Below are 21,735 nucleotides of genomic sequence, written 5' to 3' on the forward strand. Positions count from 1 at the left end.
ATGGTTCTATATGGAGCCCATGGTTCTAAATAGAACCACTGTTTTTACTGAAGATGCCTTAAAGAATCATCGTTTTTGAGTGTGTATTGTTACAAGCATGACATCGTAACATTGGTGCCATATAGAACCTCCAAAGTCTCCATCGATCTGAAGATCCATGCTAAGAACCTTTTAAGCATGTGTTTATGGTTCTATATAGACCTATTGTCTTTGGTAAAGAGCCCTTGAAGAACCATTTTAAGAGTGTATATAGTACCATTTCGCATTTAAATGGTTCTTTACATGGTGAAATGGTTCTTCTGAATGATGGAAAACGTGCCATATATGGTTCTGGATAGCACCAAAAAAGGGTTCTTCTGTTGTTACATGCTTGACATCTTTTGACAAAGGTTCTATATAGGCTCTACATAGAACACATTGTTCGCCATTGTTTCACCGTGCAAAGAACCATGTAGGCATGAAATGGTTGTATATAGAACGTGTGGTCCTAAATAAAACCATTCCTTTTACTAAAAAACCCTGGAAGAACCACCTTGTGAAAGAGTGTATACAGAACCATTTCATGCCTAAATGGTTTTCTGATCATAGTATGAAGAAATGCTGTATACGGTTCTATGTAGCACCAAAAACGGGTTCTTCTACTCTTACAAGTTTGACATCTTATGACAGCTTTCCAGAAAGGTTCTATATAGGTTCTCTATACAACACATTCTCCATTGTCACCATGCAAAGAATCAATTCAGCATGAAATTGTTCTATTAAATTCATGGTTCTGAATCGAATATTTTCCTGTACTAAAGAACCCTTGAAGAACCATCATTTTAAGAGTGTAGAGCCTTATCCAGCACATTCTCGATCAATCCGCAGAACCATTTAACTATGCAAAGAACCATTCTCTTTACTAAAGAACCCTTGAAGAACCTTCTTTAAGATTGCAGAGCCATCTACGACACATTCTCCGTCAATCTGAAGAACCACTTCACCATGCAAAGAACCATTCAAGCATGAACTGGTTCTATATGGAAGTCAAGGCTCTAAAGCCCTTGAAGGTCCATCTACAGGACTGTAGCTGGACCAGAGCGGGGAACAGTGGACAGCGCAGGACGCACTGGGCCTCCATGACCAAGGCTGAGAAACAAGTGACCTTCAGTGAGACGTGCGCGCCCTCTAGCGGTCGCGTCTCGCCACCACAGCCAAGAACAAGTTTGTAACTTCCGTGTGGGTCAAAATCCGAGTCCCTGCGTGAACTGGACCACGGAGTCCACCTGGAGACCCTGACAGCGCGTGACTGTAGGCGCCCTCTCGCCCCCAGACATGGCAGATCTGGCCGTTTCTGTCGCCGTCCTGGCCGGAGTCGTGCTGCTCTGCGAGGCGGCGAGGAGGTCAGTGAAAGCCGTGTTCTCCAGAGGGGATTACAGCCTGTACCTGACCGAGGTCCTGTCCACTCTCCAGCTCTGCGCATGCTCGCAGGAGCTGAAGCTGCTGGGGGAAAGTGGGCGCATTCAGCCGCAGACCGGACTGACCCTCGTTTACCTGATCACCGTCGTCCACGTCTCAACTTTCCACGGCGCGCTCTGTAACCCCTCGGGCGCCCTCGAGCTGCTGTACCGGGGGTCTCTGCGCCCCTCAGCCTCCTCGGCGTTGATTGCGTGCCAGCTGAGCGCGGCGTGGCTCTCGCGCTACGCTGCGTCGTACCTTTGGTCGTTCGGACTGTCCGACCTCCACCTCGCTCACAAAGCGCAGGGATATCAGTGTTTCGACCCCATCAGCGCCGCCCTGCCCGCTGCTGCGGCCGTGGAGATGACCTGTGCGTTCGTCCTGCAAGCTGCGGTCATGAACATCGGCGCTTTCAGCGAGAACTTACGAGTCCACGTCATAGCTGCTGTGATTACGAGCCTGGCCTACGCAGGTATGAAGGAAGTTCTCCTCCTTCTGTTTGCCCTCACTGTCCACTTTACCAGCTCCACTGACCACACAGGAGCACTTTGTAGTTCAGCAGTTACAGGCTGTAGTCCATCTGTGGTTACCCTGTTCTTCAGTAGTCAGGACCCCCACAGAGCAGGTATTATTAGGGTGGTGGGTCATTTTCAGCGACACTGAGGTGTTTCAAAACGCCAGCAGTACTGCTGTGTCTGATCCACTCGCACCAGCACAACACACACTAACACCACCACCACCACATTAGTGCTACTGCAGTGCTGAGAGTGATCCACCCAAGAGTGGCGCCACACCTCTAAAAGTAACTAGTACCTCGGTACTTCTACTCAGTTACATGTATTTCACTAAAGTACTCGTGGATTTTTACTCTACTGAGTATTTTCAGATATTCCTCTTCTACTAAAGTGAGTAAAGGAGTCTTTTTCCAGTTTTTCGTGTACTGTTTGTTTTCTTGGTGGCAGTATTTGTACTGCTTGCTTACGTCTCTACGGACCCCTGCTGGTGACATCCCGTATGAATAAATAATGCGTGGCCACAACTTAGTAAGGCGTGGGAATGAGATGGCCGAGTCGTGCCCAGGAGTAGGAACGAGATCAAGGCTTACTAAGTCGTGGCCACGCATTAGGATCTCATTCCCACACTTTACTAAGTCGTGGCCATGACTTCAATTAAACATCTCATTCCCACGCCTTACTAAGTCGTGGCCACACGTTATTTTTATCTATACAGGATTTGTAGTTTAGACCAAAAAAAATCCCACAAAGAGAACAACAGAGTCGCACGATCGTTCACTATATGTATTCACTATTAACTCTACTGCATGAATTATTACTGGCACATGATCATTTTGGATTTATTTGGGAAATTCTTGCCAATGCACAATCATACCTTAGCACCATAAAACCTAAAAAAATAGAAACAGAACACCATAAAATGTCATTTTTCTCTGAGAACATCATTTTATTGAAACCAAGACCAAACAAATCCGGCTTATACTTAGTGGGTTCACTGCCCCCTAGTGTGTATGTGGTGTTTCACTGCACGAATGGGTTAAAATGCAGAGGTGAAATTTCCCCATTGTGGGACTAATAAGGGTCACTTCCTTTTTTAAGCATGAAATGGTACTATATGGAACTAATGGTTCTATTCTTTACTAAAGAACCCTTGAAGAACCTTCTGTAGGACTGTAGAGCCATCTACTACACATTCTCCGTCAGTCTGAAGAACCATTTCACCATGCAAAGAACCACTGAAGCATGAAATGGTACTATATGGAACTTATGGTTCTATTCTTTAATAAAGAACCCATGAAGAATCTTCTTTAGGACTGTAGAGCCATCTACAACACATTCTCTGTCAATCTGAAGAACCATTTCACCATGCAAAGAACCACTGAAGCATGAAATGGTACTATATGGAACTTATGGTTCTATTCTTTGCTAAAGAACCCTTGAAGAACCTTCCTTAGGATTATAGAGCCATCTACAACACATTCTCTGTCAATCTGAAGAACCATTTCACCATGCAAAGAACCACTGAAGCATGAAATGGTACTATATGGAACTTATGGTTCTATTCTTTGCTAAAGAACCCTTGAAGAACCTTCCTTAGGATTATAGAGCCATCTACAACACATTCTCCGTCAGTCTGAAGAACCATTTCACCATGCAAAGAACCATTCAAGCATGAAATGGTACTATATGGAACTTAAGGTTCTATTCTTTACTAAAGAACCCATGAAGAACCTTCTTTAGGACTGTAGAGCCATCTACAACACATTTTCTGTCAATCTGAAGAACCATTTCACCATGCAAAGAACCATTCAAGCATGAAATGGTACTATATGGAACTTACGGTTCTATTCTTTACTAAAGAACCCTTGAAGAACCTTCTTTAGGATTGTAGAGCCATCTATAACACATTCTCCGTCAGTCTGAAGAACCATTTCACCATGCAAAGAACCATTCAAGCTTACTTAGTGAAATGACCCAATATTAAGAAATACTGGAAATGAATACAATTTCAATTGGTATTTGGAACGTATGGCCATAACAATATAATAAGAATTCCTGGTCATGTGATGTCTTAAAGTATTTGTCCTTTCAAAGTAAAAGACCCTTTTCCACAAATGAGAAAGCTCAGATTATATTAGTGATTTTTAGTAAAATTGAGGTAAAGTAATTGTTGCCATAGGACCAACACTATGCAGTCGAGGGTGAGTTCCACTGCAGCGCTCAGTATTGAAGTAAATCTTCCACATGCTTCTTTTGTATTTCTATTTCTACTCACTTGTTATGGGGAAGATACTTTTCCTTGTGTAAGTATTTTATGCAAGTATAATTTTTCACTTGAGTATTGATTTAGGCTCCTCTACTCACCTCTGTCAGGATCATGAACCGTGTCAATGTCAGTTTTGCTGCTGCAGCCTCAGAAGGCAGTGTTTGTTAGTTAAGTTAAGTGATACTTTTTTGATCCCACAACCGGGGAAATTCCACCTCTGCATTTAACCCATCCATGAAGTGAAACACCATATACACACTAGTGAACACACACACTAGGGGGTAGTGAGCACACTTGCCCAGAGCGGTGGGCAGCCCTATCCACGGCGCCCGGGGAGCAGTTGGGGGTTAGGTGTCTTGCTCAAGGACACTTCAGTCATGAACTGTCGGCCCTGGGGATTGAACCGGCAACCTTCCGGTCACAGGGCCAGATCCCTAACCTCCAGCCCACGACTGCCCCAAAAGTGTCTCTGAAGAACAGCGGGCTGTTTTCATACCCAGTTCCACACGGCAGATTTATTTATGACGCTGTACCTCTTTTGTTTGGCTCGGATGGTGGACAGCAAAGACTAAAGTGGTCTAAATTACACACGTGGGTGTTTATTGGTCAGACATTTTTCGGGGATGCCAGCGCTGTGTTGCTCTCACATTCAACACCATGAAAACAGAAAACAGAGACGCTTATCATCTTTAAAAATTAAGGCCAAAAATATCCTCCATGGGCCAAAAATTAAAAAATGAAGTGACCCTTATTAGTCCCACAATGGGGAAATTTCACCTCTGCATTTTAACCCATTCGTGCAGTGAAACACCACATACACACCACTAGGGGGCAGTGAACACACTTGCCAGGAGTGGTGGGAAGCTCTATTTGCAGCAGGGTTAGGTGCCTTGCTCAGTCATGTGCTGTAGGCTCAGGGGATCGAACTGGTGAACTTCCGGTTACAAGGCTGGTTCCCTACCCTCCAGCCCATGACTGCCCCAAGGAGAGGGCTTCCCCGATGGGGAATTGAACCTGTGCTGTGGCGTGCCAAATCCTAACCACATATCAAAACCAAACTAAAGGAAAAGTTTCACAGGTCTGCACCAACCAAGGCGGCTCTGAAAGCACCTCCCAGCTGAAATGGAGCTTCTGGTTGGCTCAGTTTTACTGTCTCTTTGTGCTGGTCAGTGCTTCATGATGTTTAGGGAAAGCGGAAGTTTTCTTGTGCGTGTCCTGAACACAAAAAGTGGCGGGATGTCACCCCAGTATTTTGAAATATGGTCAAATGCCCACCCGCCACCGTGGTTCCGGCAGCTCTGGATCCTCTACCCAAATAAGACCTGCTCTGTCGGGGTCCTGACCACTGAAGAACAGGGTAAAAGGGGGTTACAAAGTATCAGAGAAACAGATGGACCACAGTCTGTAAGTGTAGAACTACAAAGTGCAGCTATACAGTAAGTGGAGCTGATAAAGAGGGCAGACACAGAGGTTTACTTAATGAAGTGGCTGGTTGGTGTATATAGGAAAGTGCATTGAGGCTTAGCTTGTTCTCTCTTCTTTTTTCCAGGTGGTAGCATTACTGGGGCAGTTATGAACCCAGCTCTGGCATTTTCACTACAGTTTCCCTGCTCTGGGCACAGTTTCCTGGAGTATGCATTTGTCTTCTGGATGGGGCCCATTTTAGGTAAGACCGTGTTACTTTGTTTCCAATCCAGTATATTGGATTAATGAATTAGGCCAGTGCTGTTTTGCTATTAAAGGGCCCATATGACAGAAAAACAAACATTCCTTGCTTCTTTTTTTTTTAAATAAAAGTCTTTGATATACTACATAAAGTTTCAAAACATGCCATTCACTCCCCAATCCATACAGTCCATTTATGAAAAGCTGTCTGTTTTGAATTCAGTGTATTTTTTGACTGATGTCACAGAAACCACAATAAATATATTCATTTATTTGGGCTACAGCAGTTCAGCGATGGCCAGTCGTGCTTACGTTATAAGGATTGATTCAGCCTGGACTGCTTTTTGAATAAAGCACAATACAGGGCAGCCAATCAAAACAGAGCTCATTTACATACATCACTCTTAAAGACACAGTAACAAATCAGCCTTTTTAATTCTACAGAATAAAGAGAAGTTGGAAAATGGCCATGTAAAAATGAATTATGACTCTTTTTGGTACATAAAGCCACTGAAACATGGATGCCATGAAAAATGTAAGATATGAACCTTTTAAGGTGAAATGTTTCCTAGGATTTAACACCATATTTGTTGATTTTTTTTTTTGTAAATGTATGCTCATTTCAGATTTGAACAACACATTCCAAAAAAGTTTGGATATAAACATGTTTTACATTCCCTTTCCATTTAGCAGCACTTGATAATTGTTTGAGGACTGACAACACAAACTGATTGAGTTTTGAAAGCGTAATTATTTGCTATTGTTGCATCTTCAACTGCACAGCTGTACGGGTGCTTCACTGTTGTATTTTGCACTGTATAATGCACCAGGTTTTCAGTGAGAGACAGGTCTGAACTGCAGGCAGGTCGTTTAACACCTGCACCCTCTGATTACACCTGTTAATACGTGGAGAATTTTTCTTGGTCCTTGAAAAAGATGTTGTCTAAAGGCAGGATGTCTTTTAGCATTAATGGTGCCTTTACAAAAGTGCAAGTGCCCACTAATGCACCCTCATACCATGACAGACTCTGGCTCTTCAACAACTTGGACGGTCCTTTTCTTCTTTGGTCGGAGAACATGACATCCATTGCTTTCATAAACAACCTGAGAGTGGACACACATATCCACTGTGCATCAGTTCATTTCAGATTAGCTTGAGCCCAAAGAAGTCGGCAGCGTTTCTGGACATATGGCTTCTGCTCTGCATAGTACAGTCTTAACATGCATTTGTGGATGCAGTGACGGATGGTGTTCACTGATAACTTTTTTTTTTGGTAGTATTTTGGAACCCATGGGGTGATATCCATCACAGTAGCAGCTGACTTCTTGAACCAGTACTGTCTGAGAGATTGAAAGTCATCGACGTTCAGTTGTAGGTTTTGGTAGAGATGGACTGATCAGTGTTTTTGGAGCTGATGCCGACTGCCTTTCAGCACAATCGGCTGATAGGGTGTAGCTTAAATGCCTTTATAGGGGAAGAAGCAAAACAAATACACCACTGCCTTCAGTGCTCCTTCAGAAGCTCAGCCCCTGAAATCTGAAATTCACTGAAGCTCTTTACCAAATGCTGCACCTTTAATCCAGCAAAGAAAACCTTGTATCTCCAATATGTAACTTTACAGGAGAAGGAAAAAACATACTTTACTTTTAATGTACGTCAATGGAACCAGACGTTTTTCCCAAGTCATTCTGTTTCTTTTGGTCCATTCTTCATGAAATTTACACACAATGTAAAGTGCAACAAGTATTTTCAAATTATGCCAATAACTGAAAAATGATAAAATAGAGAGAGACGTTTTTTTCCGACGGCCGCACATACTGGCGTCTCAGGCAGGAGTAACCGTTGAAATAAGCGCCCGGCACAGCTAACAGGACAAAATGGTCCTTCTGTGTCACAAATGGGTTTTTAAATGTACTGAAAAGGCCAAAAGGGCTGAAATATGATCACTTTTGTTAGTTCTGTGTCCTATTTTCATTTTTAGTCTGTACCAAAGCCTTAGGTCGTGAAGCCAGTGCGGTGTAAGCTAAGCTTAGATTAGCGCTCGGATGCTAACATGCTAATAGAAGCAAATCTTCGTCAAATTACGGCTCTACACATTCATACAGCGAGTTTACAGTGACCAATGAGCCAAATACGGAATATTCTTCAGGAAAAATGTTTTTCATCTGTGAAAAAGACGACGAGGCTGATGTTTGCTTCCTATTCACCAGCTTGTGTTCCGATTCAAGCGGCAGTTCCACTCTGGTACCTCAAAACCAGCAATATGGCTGATGTGTTTCAGATCAATGATAAGTGATTGGCTCTGGGTAGAGAAATACTGACCGATGGCACATTTGGGCTGAAAATCAGCCGATACTGACACACAGACGATCAGTCTTTCCATCTCTAGCTTTCAGCTTTGCCTTTTACGTATAGAGATGTGTCCAGATTAGCCGAATCGTTCGACTCTACAGGGTGAAATCCCTAAAATAATTTGCAATAATTATCTAGTTTTTCCAGAAACGTTCTTAGGATGTTGTATCATATTGCCAGCCCAAAGTGGTCTTGACCCATCCTTGCTTGCAAAGAACTCTCCTGGATTCTGCTTTTATTGCATCACCTGTTTAAAATGTTTTTAGGAATTCAACTGATCTTCTATTAAACTGCCTTTTATGGATTATGTTGCAGATATCAGTGTTAGAATAAGTGTATATTAACCAAAAAAAGAACTTGGTAAATATGAAACATCTTTTCAGAATTGAGGCTTAAATTATTACCATGTGGTCATTGAGGCACGGGCACACGTTTCTGTCCATCAAAGTCACTAATATCCCCATATGCAGTTGCCAGTGGGTGACTTTTTTTGCAATGTTCAAAACGTGTACTGCACTAGTTTTATATCTCTGCACTTCAGTTGTGCATAACATATCAACCCATGTTTGTATGTTCCCCTCTAGGTACAGCCAGTGCAGTAGCAGTCTTTGAGAAGTTAATTCCTTCACTATTGAAGGGACGTACTAACGGGAAGAAAGTCAAGTAAAGAAGGGGCTAAGAAGAAAAGCCAGGAACTTCTACCTCGGTGTTGAAATGCATCCTCAGTCATTTTGTCTTAATCTGCGCACAAATATTTTAATCGATCATTCAGCCACAGGTTCATTTCCAGGGTTCTTGTTCTACATAATGTGAAGCAGCATTTAAAACTGCCTAATTTTTTAACACTAATCTGTTGTGGGTGTCTGTGCATGAGAGACACTGGATATCTACAGTGGACTGAAGTATTAAGATTAATATACTTTTATTTTAATAACTGTTGCATCATCTTGAGGTTTTAGGCTGCCTGTTGAAAGCCTGGAGCAATGCTTGAGTGGGGAAGCCTCTTCCCCAAAATCATTACTGGGCCTTAATGTAATATCGTTAATTCTGTCTGACATTAAAGTGAATGATGGTGTAAGTAGGGCTGGGCAGTGTAGCCAAAATATATCACAATACTTGAGGTAATTTTCATGATACAATTAGTAACATGACTTCTGTTTCAGATTTCAGAGCCTTTTTACGTCTTCAGAGAGGGCCTAATGGTTTCTGTGAAATAAATGAATTCTGTCATTTTCAATTTTTATTATTTAATATAATTATCATGTTTGTTTAATCCCTGAAAGTATTGCAGCACTACTCATTTCATTGATGTCTGGTTGGAAACAGATGGGTTAAATTCTTAAAACGCGCAACTGAAAACTGTCCAATCAGGATTTGTTTCTCTGGGGTATCTAAGTAGATACAGCCAAACGAGCTCTCCCATTGGTTAGGACTTCAGGAGCTGAACCGAAAGCCTAAGTAAGAGTTAGGAAGAAAGAGTGGAATCACCCAATCACATTTTGTTGTCAGATGGGTGGGATTCATTTTGGGAGGAACAAAACTTCACTCTAGGCCTTTTTGAAGTTCTAGATATGTAACCATCAGTGGTACCTGTGGTAGCCTGAACAATGTGTTTGTCGGTTATTAATGCAAACAGCAGCTCTTTGTCAGGAGTCTTTACTGAAAAAACTGCAGCTTGCTAGGTGAAATATATTAATAAGTTTGTTACAAGCTTCATATAAAACACAGAATGTGCACATATAGTCTAGAACCAGAAAAGGTTTGTGAATTGCCCGTAGCTTAACACCAACATACTAAGAAGAGTCCCATAGGTGTGCTAGCAGAAATAAGCATTATTGTAGAGGTGTTTTTTTCTCGTTTTTGACCACAATTTGATATTTGTGGATCAAACTGATAGCCCAGTTCTAATACTTAGGGTTTGCCACTGGTAGTGCCAAAAAAAAACCATGTACAATGATTTTTGCACATATTATGCCAAAGTGAACCAATTAAACTGATCTAATTATGATCACTTTATAGTGAAGCACAACAAAACATATTTCCCACTCCTAAGTTTAAGTTCAACTCATAAAATTGGTCAGTTTTGAAACGTGAGAGACAGAAAACCCGCCAGCCTGTGTGCTAAGAACGAGAATTAATACCAAGCAAAATAACTACGTTTGGTCCAAGTGTGATCTGAAGAAAGGACAACGCAGGATCCTTCAAATGAATTTGGAAAAAACCTGGTTAAAGTCTGAATGATGAACTCTGGAGTGCATCTTCCATCTCCCTTTAAAACGACCATAACTGTCTGAAAAACCTTTGTACAGGATTTCACAACATTCATCTGCTTGCATTTAAAATTATTAGTGGACCAATAAATAAGAAATTACAAGATGCTGCCCAAGACTCTGTCTTTTCATCTAGTTTTCTAAAGTCAGAAGACTTAGGATTCACTTCTAACAATTAAAATGCTGAACTATGCTGCAAAACTTGGCATAACTTTGGTAAAAAGTAAAATAAAACAGCAGACGCCGTCACAAAGAAATAACAGATTTGTCCGTTGCACAGGAAGGAGTGTTCCAGCCACAGCTCTCAGCAGTTTCACCCTATAATTATTCCAGACATCTCGGGGGGGAAAGTTGAGTTGGGTTTCCTGGGCAGGCTGACATCAGTGGTTTAAGATTTTATCCTTCAAATCATGCAGTGGAAAAACACCACAGACTCTCTCCACCCTTGGACTGCTGGGTTTCAAGTCAACTTAGGCATTCGGCTGAAGAAAGTATCTGTAAATATTTAAGATATTGTGCTATTAAACAAAAGATGTTTGACTCGCCTGAGCGAAGTTGACCACCTTCCAGGAAGAGGGATGCTGAAGATGGGTTTAGCCGTTTTAGATACAGTACAGTCAGAAGCTACATTCATTTATTTAATTTCCAGTCAACACTGTCATTAAGTATAAATGATACATGTTTCAGAAGATTAGATAATCCACTTCTGTACTGAAGGCACAGGAATTTCCAAAACTGGAGTCAAGAAAATGATTAAAGGCTACAGAGAAAAATATGATTCCTAACAACCACCTGGAATACCTGGTTGACACCAATACTGTGAGTGGCAAGTTGGGCCCACGAGGTGCTTCATGTCTAAAAATAAGAAACCCAGCAAATCAAACCAAGGAGCTGCTGGTGTTCTCAGAACAATGGATTGACCACCCCAGAGTCTAGACCTCAATATCACTGAATGTGTTTAGGATTATTTGGATTGTGAGAAGCAAAAAATGCCAAACCAACTTCTAGGACTGAACTGTGGAGGTTTGGACAAATATCCCTGCAGATGCTTTGAAACTGAAAGTGAGTCTCCTGAAAAGAACAGAAGCTGTAAAAAAGGTAGAGTGACACACTGAACACTGGACAATGTGATGTTCTACACTCTAACAAAACATGGTTCTTCAAAGGTTCTTTTGTACGGAAAATGGTCCTGTATAGAACCATGAACATTCAAAAAGCATGATTAAAGGGTTCTTTGCATCATCAATTTATTCTTTAGATTGATGGAGAATGTTCTGTAGATTGTTCTGAACAGAAAGGGTTCTATATAGCACCAAAAATGGTTCTTCTGTTGCCACAATATTGCACCTGTAACAATAGAAGAACCATTTTGGTGCTATATAGAAACTTTTCAAAAAGGTTCTACATAGAACCATTTTCTTTACACATTTCCACCAGAGAGGCCTCCAAATCCCCAATCCTGCATGGTGTAAATACGGTACTGGGCGGTGTCTGACTGCAATTTATGGTCAAGCACTTAATAGAAATGATTGTATTAATAGGCTATTATCTGATCACTTATTCAAAAAGATGTGGGCAGGTTCAAGCACAATGATACTAGCGCTGCGTCCCAATTTGTACTTCATACTAACACTAACTAGTGTTTGAGTATGTAGCATGTAGTATAGTCACAAGTGTCAAAGTAGAGTATACTCAAAAATCCACAGTGCTTACTTGGAACCAGTCGATCTTCGATTATAGTAATGATGGACACTACTGTCCCACAGTCCAATGGGAAACAGAAAAGGAGGAACTTCTCGTGTCTGGAAAACTCTGAAAAAAAAGGGAACAGCGACGCGAGAGCAGCTGCGGTGGTAGCGGGACCAGAAACGGTGTTTAAATGTAGTTCATCCCAAATTTGTAAAATAGTCTGTAAAAAAACCGAATGTGTTTTACTTACTAATGTTTTCTTTTGTAAGCCTTTCTGTAAGAAATTTGTGAACGCACATTCGTTAGCTAGCCTTCAAAGTCTAGCTTGCTATGATGCGCGTTGTCATAGCAACAGGTCACGATTACCTTTTAGTAAGAATGGCGTAGTATGTTAATATTTTGTGTACTAACCAGTCGAGCTCATACTATTAAGATCACTACACAGTCTATACTGTATAGGATTAGTGTGTAGTACACAATTGGGACGCAGCCTAGTTATCTCTACCTCAATCTCCTGTGAAATGACAGCCCCCATCCTCCCCACAATACCAACAGGAAGCAGCAAGAGACAAAGCAGGGCTTCTTTTCCAGCGCTGGCTAGGGGGGGGGGGGGGGGGGGGGGGCTGATGAGTTCAGCTGTCCGGAAGAGGGCATGACAGTACCTGATCACTGGCACAACACGGACTGGGTAAAAACTAGGACACTTCTCTGTGTGACACTGGCACCAGCACCACCAACGCTATTCAAAAAACACACAGACAAGCCCAAAAAAGATATTCCCTCTCCCAAATAACAGAAGCAGCACATATATACATTTTATTTATTACATTATCAAAACGCACAAATTAGTCAGAACTGATCTTTGTCAGTAGAAAAGAAGTCAATACAAAAGTTACATATAAATCACAATATGACCGCCTCATCACTTCTGCCGGGGGGCATGGGGTGAGGGGGGGATAGGGGATGGGGGGGGGGATAGGGAATGGGGGGGCGGCGGTTAGCCATCAAGTGTGCAACAGTTTAGTCTAGTGACATTCACAGGACCCAGTGCTTTGGCTTCTGTTAAAATTCAGCATGTCCCCCGCTACCCCGTTCCAGCTCCTTTTCAAGTGTTTCTGGCGAGAGAAAACAAGGGGCTCTCTGTTCCATCTGTAGAAGAGGGACAGAGCCCCCACAGCTGATTAGAAACTGGCCTCATGAAGGCTGTGGCATCGCTGACGGCATGCTCATTCGGAATGACCATAATTGTACAATTTGGTAAGGAAACGGTGAATTTTTGTCGTTTGGGCTCTCCACTCTGGCCCACTGGATTCGGAATGAGAGTGAATGAGGGTAAAGTGTAAGATATGAACTTAAATTTGAGCAGAAATCATGTAGGAATCACATCCTTTCTTATACCCCCCCCCCCACCCCACCCCCCACCCCCGGGGACCATTACGAAAATTAAAGGGTTAATAGACTTATACACACACCGACCGGCCACCTGTTTCTCTGCATACTTAGCCACGTTTCACCCTGGTCTTCAGTGGTCAGGACCCAAACAGGACCCCCACAGAACCATTACAGAGCAGGTAATATTTGGGTGGTGGATCATTCTCAGCAGTGACACTGATGTGGTGGCGGTGTGTTGTGCTGGTATAAGTGGATCAGACACAGCAGTGCTGCACACCTCAGTATCACTGCTGGACTGAGAATAGTCCACCAACCAAAAATATCCAGCCAACAGCGTCCTGTGACCACTGATGAAGGACTTGAGGATGACCAACACAAACTGTGCAGCAGCAGATGAGCTGTCGTCTCTGACTTTACACCTACCATGTATAAAATCGACCATTAACCAGAAGCCGATGTTGGCTTCTATATCTTTTTCGTTCCCCCTTAAACCAGACAGAAGTTGTTCATGTGCCAGAAGGCAACTGCAGCACCTTTGAAGGTGAAACAGAAAATTTGAAGCTGCCGGATAAGAAGCCAATCTCAGCTTCATCCACTCTTAAAGCTCTATAAAAAAATATTTCTTATTTTTCATTTTTGTTTTCTTTCCTTGTTCTGTTGTAACACTGGTTGAATTAACTGTAAACCAAACAATGAATAATCACTCAGATTCCAAATCAATCAGGAGTAACAAACAAAAAAAAAAAAACTGTCCAGTTACTTTTGGTCCCTTGAAATGGGAGAACTTGCTCAATATTTACATAAATAAATATCCCCAAATTAAAAATGTGGTTCTTCACTTTAACCTCAGTCTTAACCGCAGTCCAATTAAATGGTGTGCACAAGACACTCCAGACAAATGCTAAAGCTTACCAATGGTCAACATCAGCATCATCAAATTGCCCAGAAATTCCAAGAGCCTCTGAATTGGTCTTCAACTCATCTGTGAAAGGAAAATGTTAAAGAGGCTCATGAATAAAATGGAAAAGAAGGACTTTAAACAATTTTCAATAATACTGTGGTACAGATGATCACATTCAGCAATCTTTATTACTGTGCAAAAGTCAGAGACCCTGCTTCATTCATCTCATACATTCCAGTTAAAATGGCCTTTAAGCACACGTTTCAATTGTTAGGAGATCAGATACAAGATAATAAGTAAGGAGAAAGTCGAGGGAAAATAAGTGTCTAACACTGGAGGGTCAAAATATTGTACTCAAAAGCTACAGACAAAACGGGACTCCTAACAACCACCTGAAACACCTGGTAGACACCAAAACTGCCCCCTTCAGATAAACAGCACTTCAAGCTTTCATCTGTGAGACAGAGGAGAAAAATCAAGCTGCTTCAGATCTGAAAACATCCACAGGTGTTTCTGTCCATCCTTCCACTGTGAGAAGACCACTCACCGCTACGGGTCTGAAAGGACGTGTTCAAGAAGCTCTAACTGAGAAAAGGAGAGACACACCAAACAAAGAGGCTGCTGAAGTTCTCAGAACATTGGACTGACCACCTAACAACTGTTATCTTTCCCAGTCGTATGTTTACGTCACAACAAACAATGTTAGTTGGGTGCATTTCCATTGGTTGGTTGGAGGCAAATGCATGTAAATTAAAGAAGGCAGAAAAAGCATTAACTGAAACATGTCAGGTCTTTTATGAAAACAACAGAGGTTTTAACTTCAGACTTGCTTTCGTAAAGCCTTTAGAGGGCAGCTGTGGGCAATGTTTGTTTATTTGAGCCCGAGCCGTTTCTGTCGTCAGTTGGAAGCTTCTAAATATTGACAGCTAAGAAAAAAAAGATAGATCATCAGCCAGTTTAGTCACTTTATATGCATATTTAAATAGCTGAATACAATGAATAACAAAAGCCAAATTGTTAATTGAAATTATTTATATGGCAATTTCTTGTGAGCTAAAATTTAATAATTGTGACAGGCCTAACCACTAAGACTACGGCGTGGAACAATATCCCTGCAGATTTCTTTGAAGAACTGAAAGCACGTCTCCTAAAAAATGGAAGGTGTAATAAAGATAAAGCGTGGACACACTAAATACTGAAAAAATGAGCTGTAGGGGCTTTTGTACACACACACACACACACACACACACACACACACACACACACTTTCTAAGCTGCTTCCTCCTCAGGGCAGCGGGCGGGTGCTGGAGCCTATACCAGCGGTCATCGGGCGGAAGGCAGGAAACACCCTGGAGAGGTTGCCAGTGCAATGCAGGGCAGACAGACATACACACAATCACACACACTCTGACACCAGTGTAGCATCTCCAATTGGCCTAACCACACGTTTTCGGACTATGGGAGGAAACCCACGCCGACACAGGGAGAACATGCGAACTCCACACAGAGAGGAACCTAGTCGCCCAGCCGGGGAATCAAACCCAGGCCCTCCTTGCTGTGAGGTGACAGATATGACAGATATGGATATGAAATATATGAATGGGGGTCTCTGACTTTTGCACAACACTAAACAATAAAAAACAAAATATCTTGACAGCAATGCAACTGAAGCCAAAGACTCTAAGAATCCAAATATGGCCAACACTCAGCTAAATAGTATGACACACACCAAATCTGAGACTAATCGCTGGGCGGGTGTAAGAACACTGACGCTGCCATGTGATCTGCCCGATCAGACGGAAACATCAATTACACAAACGTGCATGGCTCCCTTCTGTAAACACATACTGAACACTTCTTACCATTTATTGCAGCTGCCGTGTCCTCGGTCCTGACTCCAGCCATGCAGTGCTGAGGGCCTGCGGACTGAGCCAGCATCCCCTCCAGCCTCTCCAGTGTAGCTTGGCCCTCCACGGTCAGCTGGGACATGCCCTCCTCAAAGGAGTAATACGTGGGCAGATCGATCTGGCCTTGCTCTATGGGCCAGAAGCGTGACAGCAAGATCGGACACATTTATGTTAGGTTTTTCCCTCATTGGTCACTGAAAGATGAGCATCTTTACACTCATCACTCAAAGCCTTACCTGCCTCCTCCACATCATACTCATCCCCGTCAAAATCAGAGTCGGAGTCATCGGGATCAGGATGAAGAGCTTGACATTCAGACATGGCTGTAAACATCGTCTCCACTGCAGCGCAGATAAAAACCAAGCACATTTCAGACCTTTCATTTACAGCATCTTACAAACTTCAGTTTCTTAAAAAGTTGGTACGGTATGAGAAATGCCAATAAAAACAGTGACCTTTAAATAAATTTTGATATTTAAATATCTGCTCATTCTGAAACGGATGCCTACAAAGTTGGGGCAGGGGTCATTTTAGACTATGAATTTTAGACTTTGAACTGTGAAATGTTCAAAAACATCTTAGGTAAGGCAATCATGCTTGGATATGAAAGGAGCATTCAGGAAAGGAAGAGTCCTTTATGAGCAAGGATGGGTTGAGATACACCACTTTGCCAGAAAACACATCATCAAATAGTCCAACTGAAGAGCATTTCTCCAAATTTTAGATATTTCACCAACAAGGCATAATATCAGAAAAAGATTCAGAGAACCCACACAAATCTCTGTGCATATAGGGCAAGGCTGAAGACCACAACTGAATCCCCAAGACCTTTGACTCTTTGGACGGTACCACATTAAAAACTGACATGCTTCTGGGACGGATATTATTACATGGGCTCAGGAACTTTCACGAACTTTCACTGTCAATATACACTGCATCCAAAAATGCAAGACTTGACTATGGGTGGAAGTCATAGAAACAATCCAGAAACACCGCCGACTTCTCTGGGCCGAAGCTCATCTGGAATGGAAGTATTGTGGTGTGATGGGTCAACATTTCAGATTGTTTACGGAAATAACTGACAACAAAAAAGGACCATCCAGATTGTTACCTGTGTAAAGTTCAAAGGCCAGTGTGTGGGGGTGCATTAGTGCCAGTGGCATGGGTAACTTCCCCACTATTAACACTGAAATATATACATACACATTTTGGTGCAACATTTGCTTCTACAGGAACGTCCATCCTTATTCCAACAGGACAACGACAAGCCAAATTATGCAACAACATGGCTGCGAAATCAGAGTACACGTGCTAGACTGGCCTGCTTGTCTCCCATTGAAAAGGTGGTGCACTACAAACCCCAAAAATACAGCAAAGAAGGCCCTGCACGGTTTCACAGCTGAAGACTTGTATTAAATTCTACTTTCAAAGCTGGATTAGTTTGTGTCCTCAGTACCCAAACGATTCATATTAGCTGATAAAAGGGAGGTGATGTAACACAACGGTCAACAACCTATCCAAACTTTTTGGAACATCTGCAGGCATCACGTTCAGAATAAGCACGTATTTACCCAAAAACAGAAAGTTCATAAGGTGAAACGTCAAACATTGTGTGTTGTACTGTTTTCAGTTTCTCCACATACGTTTTTAGAACTAAGGTTTGTAAAAAAAGTACTTGATGTGAAGTCGACAGAACACTCACAAGAGCCTTTATCATTTGGAACAAATCGGATCTCTGAGACAAGGCCCACGGATTCGTCATCGTCGTCGTCATCATCATCATCATCATCACTACTACTGCTGTCGTCATCCTCGACCTTTTGCCCCTCATTCCTGGAATCTTCTTAAAACAAAACAGATCAAGTCATGCTCATAAACCTCTACCTTTCATTAACATTTGACACACAGCGAAGGATGGATACTCCATGGATTAGATTTCTAGAGCTCAAACGCCTGGACAGAGATTAAACCCAGCCTTTGACTAAACCTCTCGGTAAATGAGACCTTCTACTTCAAACCCTTTCATTCAATAACTAGGCATAATCCTAGATATTACCAACCAACTCATAACATTTTACTCTCAGAGGGGAATAAAGGAAAAAGTTCTTTTTAGCTCTACATTTTCTCAGGAACACCAAAGCACTCCAACTCAATGGAAAGGAAATGCTTAGATCCCTGTCGCCTTTGAGGTGGGTGAACCATGCCAAACGGTCTGTTGCCAAAGCACGGCCTACTTAAGAAAGGCTAGGCTTTTCAAATGCCACTCCCCAAAAGAGAGGCAAGACAAGCATCTGGGCACAAAACACTGTTTTCCCACGCGACAGCTGGCTTTGTCTATTAGAACACAGGAAAGGCCGAAATCTTCTACTAAATCTGTCAGATTAAAGAGTGAAGCGTGGGGAAGGAAAGCTGCCTTCAACAATACCGCACACCAAGCCTGGCAGTGTGTTTCTGAAAGGACGCCAACCTATTATCCTTTCATGCTCTCGTTTCAAAATTAAAGGGGGGATTCCACTCATTTTTTTAACTTTTGCATAATTTAGTCTCGGAGATCAAAGTCAGTGAGTGTGTTTAGATCTTAAGCGGTTCACTGCAGAGAAACCATGTCCGATTTCTTTACAGTGGTGTTGATGTGAAAATAATATATATTTTATAGCAAAACTTTATCTTAAAACTATCGGGAAAAGATGTTTTATGCATCAGGCAACACATTTCATGTGAAAAACTGTCTGTGAGGAGATAAATCTTTCAGATGTCTGGTTCCTATCAGCACAATCCCAGATCGGTAAATTTCACTAGAGCAGAGCACTGCACATCAAACCGCTCCGAAAGACCTGGCTGACATCTAAATGATTTAATAACGCATAGAAATTTGAAACACAGGTGGAGCTGCCCTTTAAGAAGAGCGTGTGAATAGATAAGGTTGCCAAAAATAGAAGGAAAGCACTTCAGTAAAGCAATTTTCCCTCTTTACACACAAGTTACAGGCAAAGTCTATCTTTTATTCCTCCATGTAATACATGTTCACACTCCACATAACCTGCGCGCCGTACCTTTATGCTTAGAATTGACCATGACGTACAGGTGTTCCTCGGGGTAGGTGCTCAGGTCGCGGGAGATGGCGTGGAGACTGATGGATGGATAATCCAAAGAAAATCCTACTCCGGACCCATCAAACCAAGACACACGGCTGCCACAAGGGAAGAAAATGTTGCACAAATGGAAACCTGGCAACCCAGATACAGCAACACAACTGCAGAGCTGGACGCTGCACAGTTTAACAGTGAATCCCATTGATTTTTCAAAAAATTCAAAAAATGAAATGGCTGAGATGTAAACAGTAATTCAGAGTGGTCTGGTGTGAAATGGCTCATTGGTGAGAAACTTAGACTTGGTTTCTTTACAGTGGTGGTGATAGGAACCATCTACAACCCAAATATAGCCTTTTTATTTACTTATTTACCATCCAAAACCACCAGTGAACCTGCAGGTGTCTTCTGAGTGTTATATGCGATGTTGTAGATGGTAAAATAGGGGGCAAATCTGAAAAAAATAAGGTTTCTTTAGGGACTATTTTGTCTCCACGTACCCCTCCGCCAGGATTGAGCTCAAAGAAATTAATTTAAATATATTTCAAGCCAAACCTCTAAGACAAAACTATCATTAAACAGTGTGTCAGACATCAGGCAGCGCATATCCAACCATTTCACGTGGTAACGTTTTGTGAGGGAAATGTTTAGAGGCGGACGTCTGGTTCCCATCACCGCCACTGTGAAGGAAGTTCCTCAATGACTGAGCGTTTCACACCAAACCACTTTGTTTACATCTTAGCCCCTGATGTATGGAAAAGTTTCTGGGAAAATTGGTGGAGTTTCCCTTAAAGCTGGTGCTCAGCCCATTTGCCCACATTCAGCCCTGCTGTACTTACGACTCTGCTACACAAAGAGTTCCAGAACCGAGACCTTTCCCGTCCAGAACCGCGGTGATATCAGCCTGTTCGTGTCTCACTCCTTCGCTCGGGGGCGACACGTTGTGCAGCACCACCATCCTTCAAACTACGAGCGTCAAATTCTCCCCGAAAAGCTAGAAAAGCTGGAAAAGCTCCGCCGGGTTGCCGTGTGGTGGACAGACAGCGGGCTTCTGTCCGAAAACACGCAAATGGAGTTTTAGGCGGTTTAAAGTTGGACCATTGTTGAAGTTCGTGAAGCCGAGGATGAGGATGAGGAAGATGTCTACAGCGTGAGCTCTCGTGGCGTTTCGGGGGGCGGGGCAGCTCAACAGACCACCGAAGCGGCCTACTTTGAGGACAGACTTCAGTCCTTTGTGGTCATTTTCAGGCAGCAAATGTGTCCTCCCTGTTCTTAAAGGGCACTTTCGCTGATTTGAGGTGTAAACAAAGTCATTCATAACGGTTTACAGTGGTGGTGAATGGAACCAGACGTCTGGAGGGTTTAAAGGGGAACTCCACCAATTTTTCAAAAGTTCCACATAATCAAATGGTTAAGATGTGAAGTAATTCAGGGGGGTTGGTGTGAAACGTGCAGTACAGAAACGTAGGCAGTCGGAATTGTTCACAGTGGTGGTGATAGGAACCAGACGTCCACCTCTAAAAGCTCCGTCACAGAGAGTTATTACATGAAATGGTTAGATATGCGCTGCCTGATGTCTGACACATCGCTTTATGATAGTTTTGTGATAAATGCAATCTTAGCCATTTATTTCTTTTAATCTATTCATGGTTGTGCGGTGCACGCAGGGCGGTCGTGAGGCAAAATAGTCCCCGAAGAAAATTTATTTTCTACTTTACATTTTGTAGCGTTACATATTAAAACTCAAGGTTCACTGGTGGTTTTGGATAGTAAACAAAATAGCTATATGTGTGCTGTTGGCATGGCGACCCCTGGCTCCCATCACCACCAATGTAAAGAAAGGTACGTTTCTGTACAATAAACCATGTCACATCAAACCACTCTGAATGACTTTATCTACCTTTCAAGGACTGAATTATTCCAAAAATTCACATTTTCAAAAATTGGTGGAATTCCCCTTTAAAATGTATAATTAAATCCAGCCCCGCCCACGTCGCCTCTTATTGGCTGACACATGAGCGCTTCAGAGTAGGATCCCTCAAAAGTTCCAACTCTCATTAACTTTGTAAAAACGAGATTTGAGATTTTATTCATTTAGTAAAGAACTTAATTAGGATAACAGCGTTTACAGCAATCAAACATAAAAGCTGTCAAATATAGTAAAAAAACAATATTTGTCAGGGTGATCACACACACACACACACACACACAATAATACATTTTAGAACATTTTTATGTTGTATATTTTTTT

General features: G+C 42.3%; 2 protein-coding genes across 4 annotated transcripts; one reads left to right on the top strand and one right to left on the bottom strand.

Moving 5' to 3' along the window:
- The first annotated feature begins 1,206 nt into the window (after positions 1–1,206).
- On the top strand, positions 1,207–10,617 carry LOC108433253 (aquaporin-11-like). Its single transcript, XM_017707698.2, has 3 exons — positions 1,207–1,909; positions 5,768–5,884; positions 8,821–10,617. Exons 1-3 carry the CDS (start codon positions 1,315–1,317, stop codon positions 8,901–8,903), a joined length of 795 nt encoding a protein of 264 aa, XP_017563187.1. The 5' UTR covers positions 1,207–1,314; the 3' UTR covers positions 8,904–10,617.
- Positions 10,618–12,998: 2,381 nt separating this feature from the next.
- On the bottom strand, positions 12,999–20,731 carry LOC108433254 (methylosome subunit pICln-like). Of its 3 annotated transcripts, XM_017707700.2 has the most exons (7): positions 20,324–20,442; positions 19,449–19,585; positions 18,098–18,238; positions 16,632–16,736; positions 16,351–16,524; positions 14,500–14,569; positions 12,999–13,344 (listed from the first exon to the last, which is right to left on the bottom strand). In XM_017707700.2, coding segments are annotated over exons 1-7 (747 nt in total). In that variant the 3' UTR covers positions 12,999–13,343. The 3 variants fall into 3 exon arrangements, with proteins under 3 accessions (XP_017563189.1, XP_017563188.1, XP_017563190.1); XM_017707699.2 differs by lacking the exon at positions 12,999–13,344 and having other exon boundaries at positions 14,496–14,569; positions 20,324–20,731; XM_017707701.2 differs by lacking the exon at positions 12,999–13,344 and having other exon boundaries at positions 14,496–14,569; positions 18,098–18,235; positions 20,324–20,729.
- Between the last annotated feature and the right edge of the window lie 1,004 nt (positions 20,732–21,735).

Source organism: Pygocentrus nattereri, chromosome 18, assembly GCF_015220715.1.
Source record: "Pygocentrus nattereri isolate fPygNat1 chromosome 18, fPygNat1.pri, whole genome shotgun sequence".
NCBI lineage: Eukaryota > Metazoa > Chordata > Actinopteri > Characiformes > Serrasalmidae > Pygocentrus > Pygocentrus nattereri.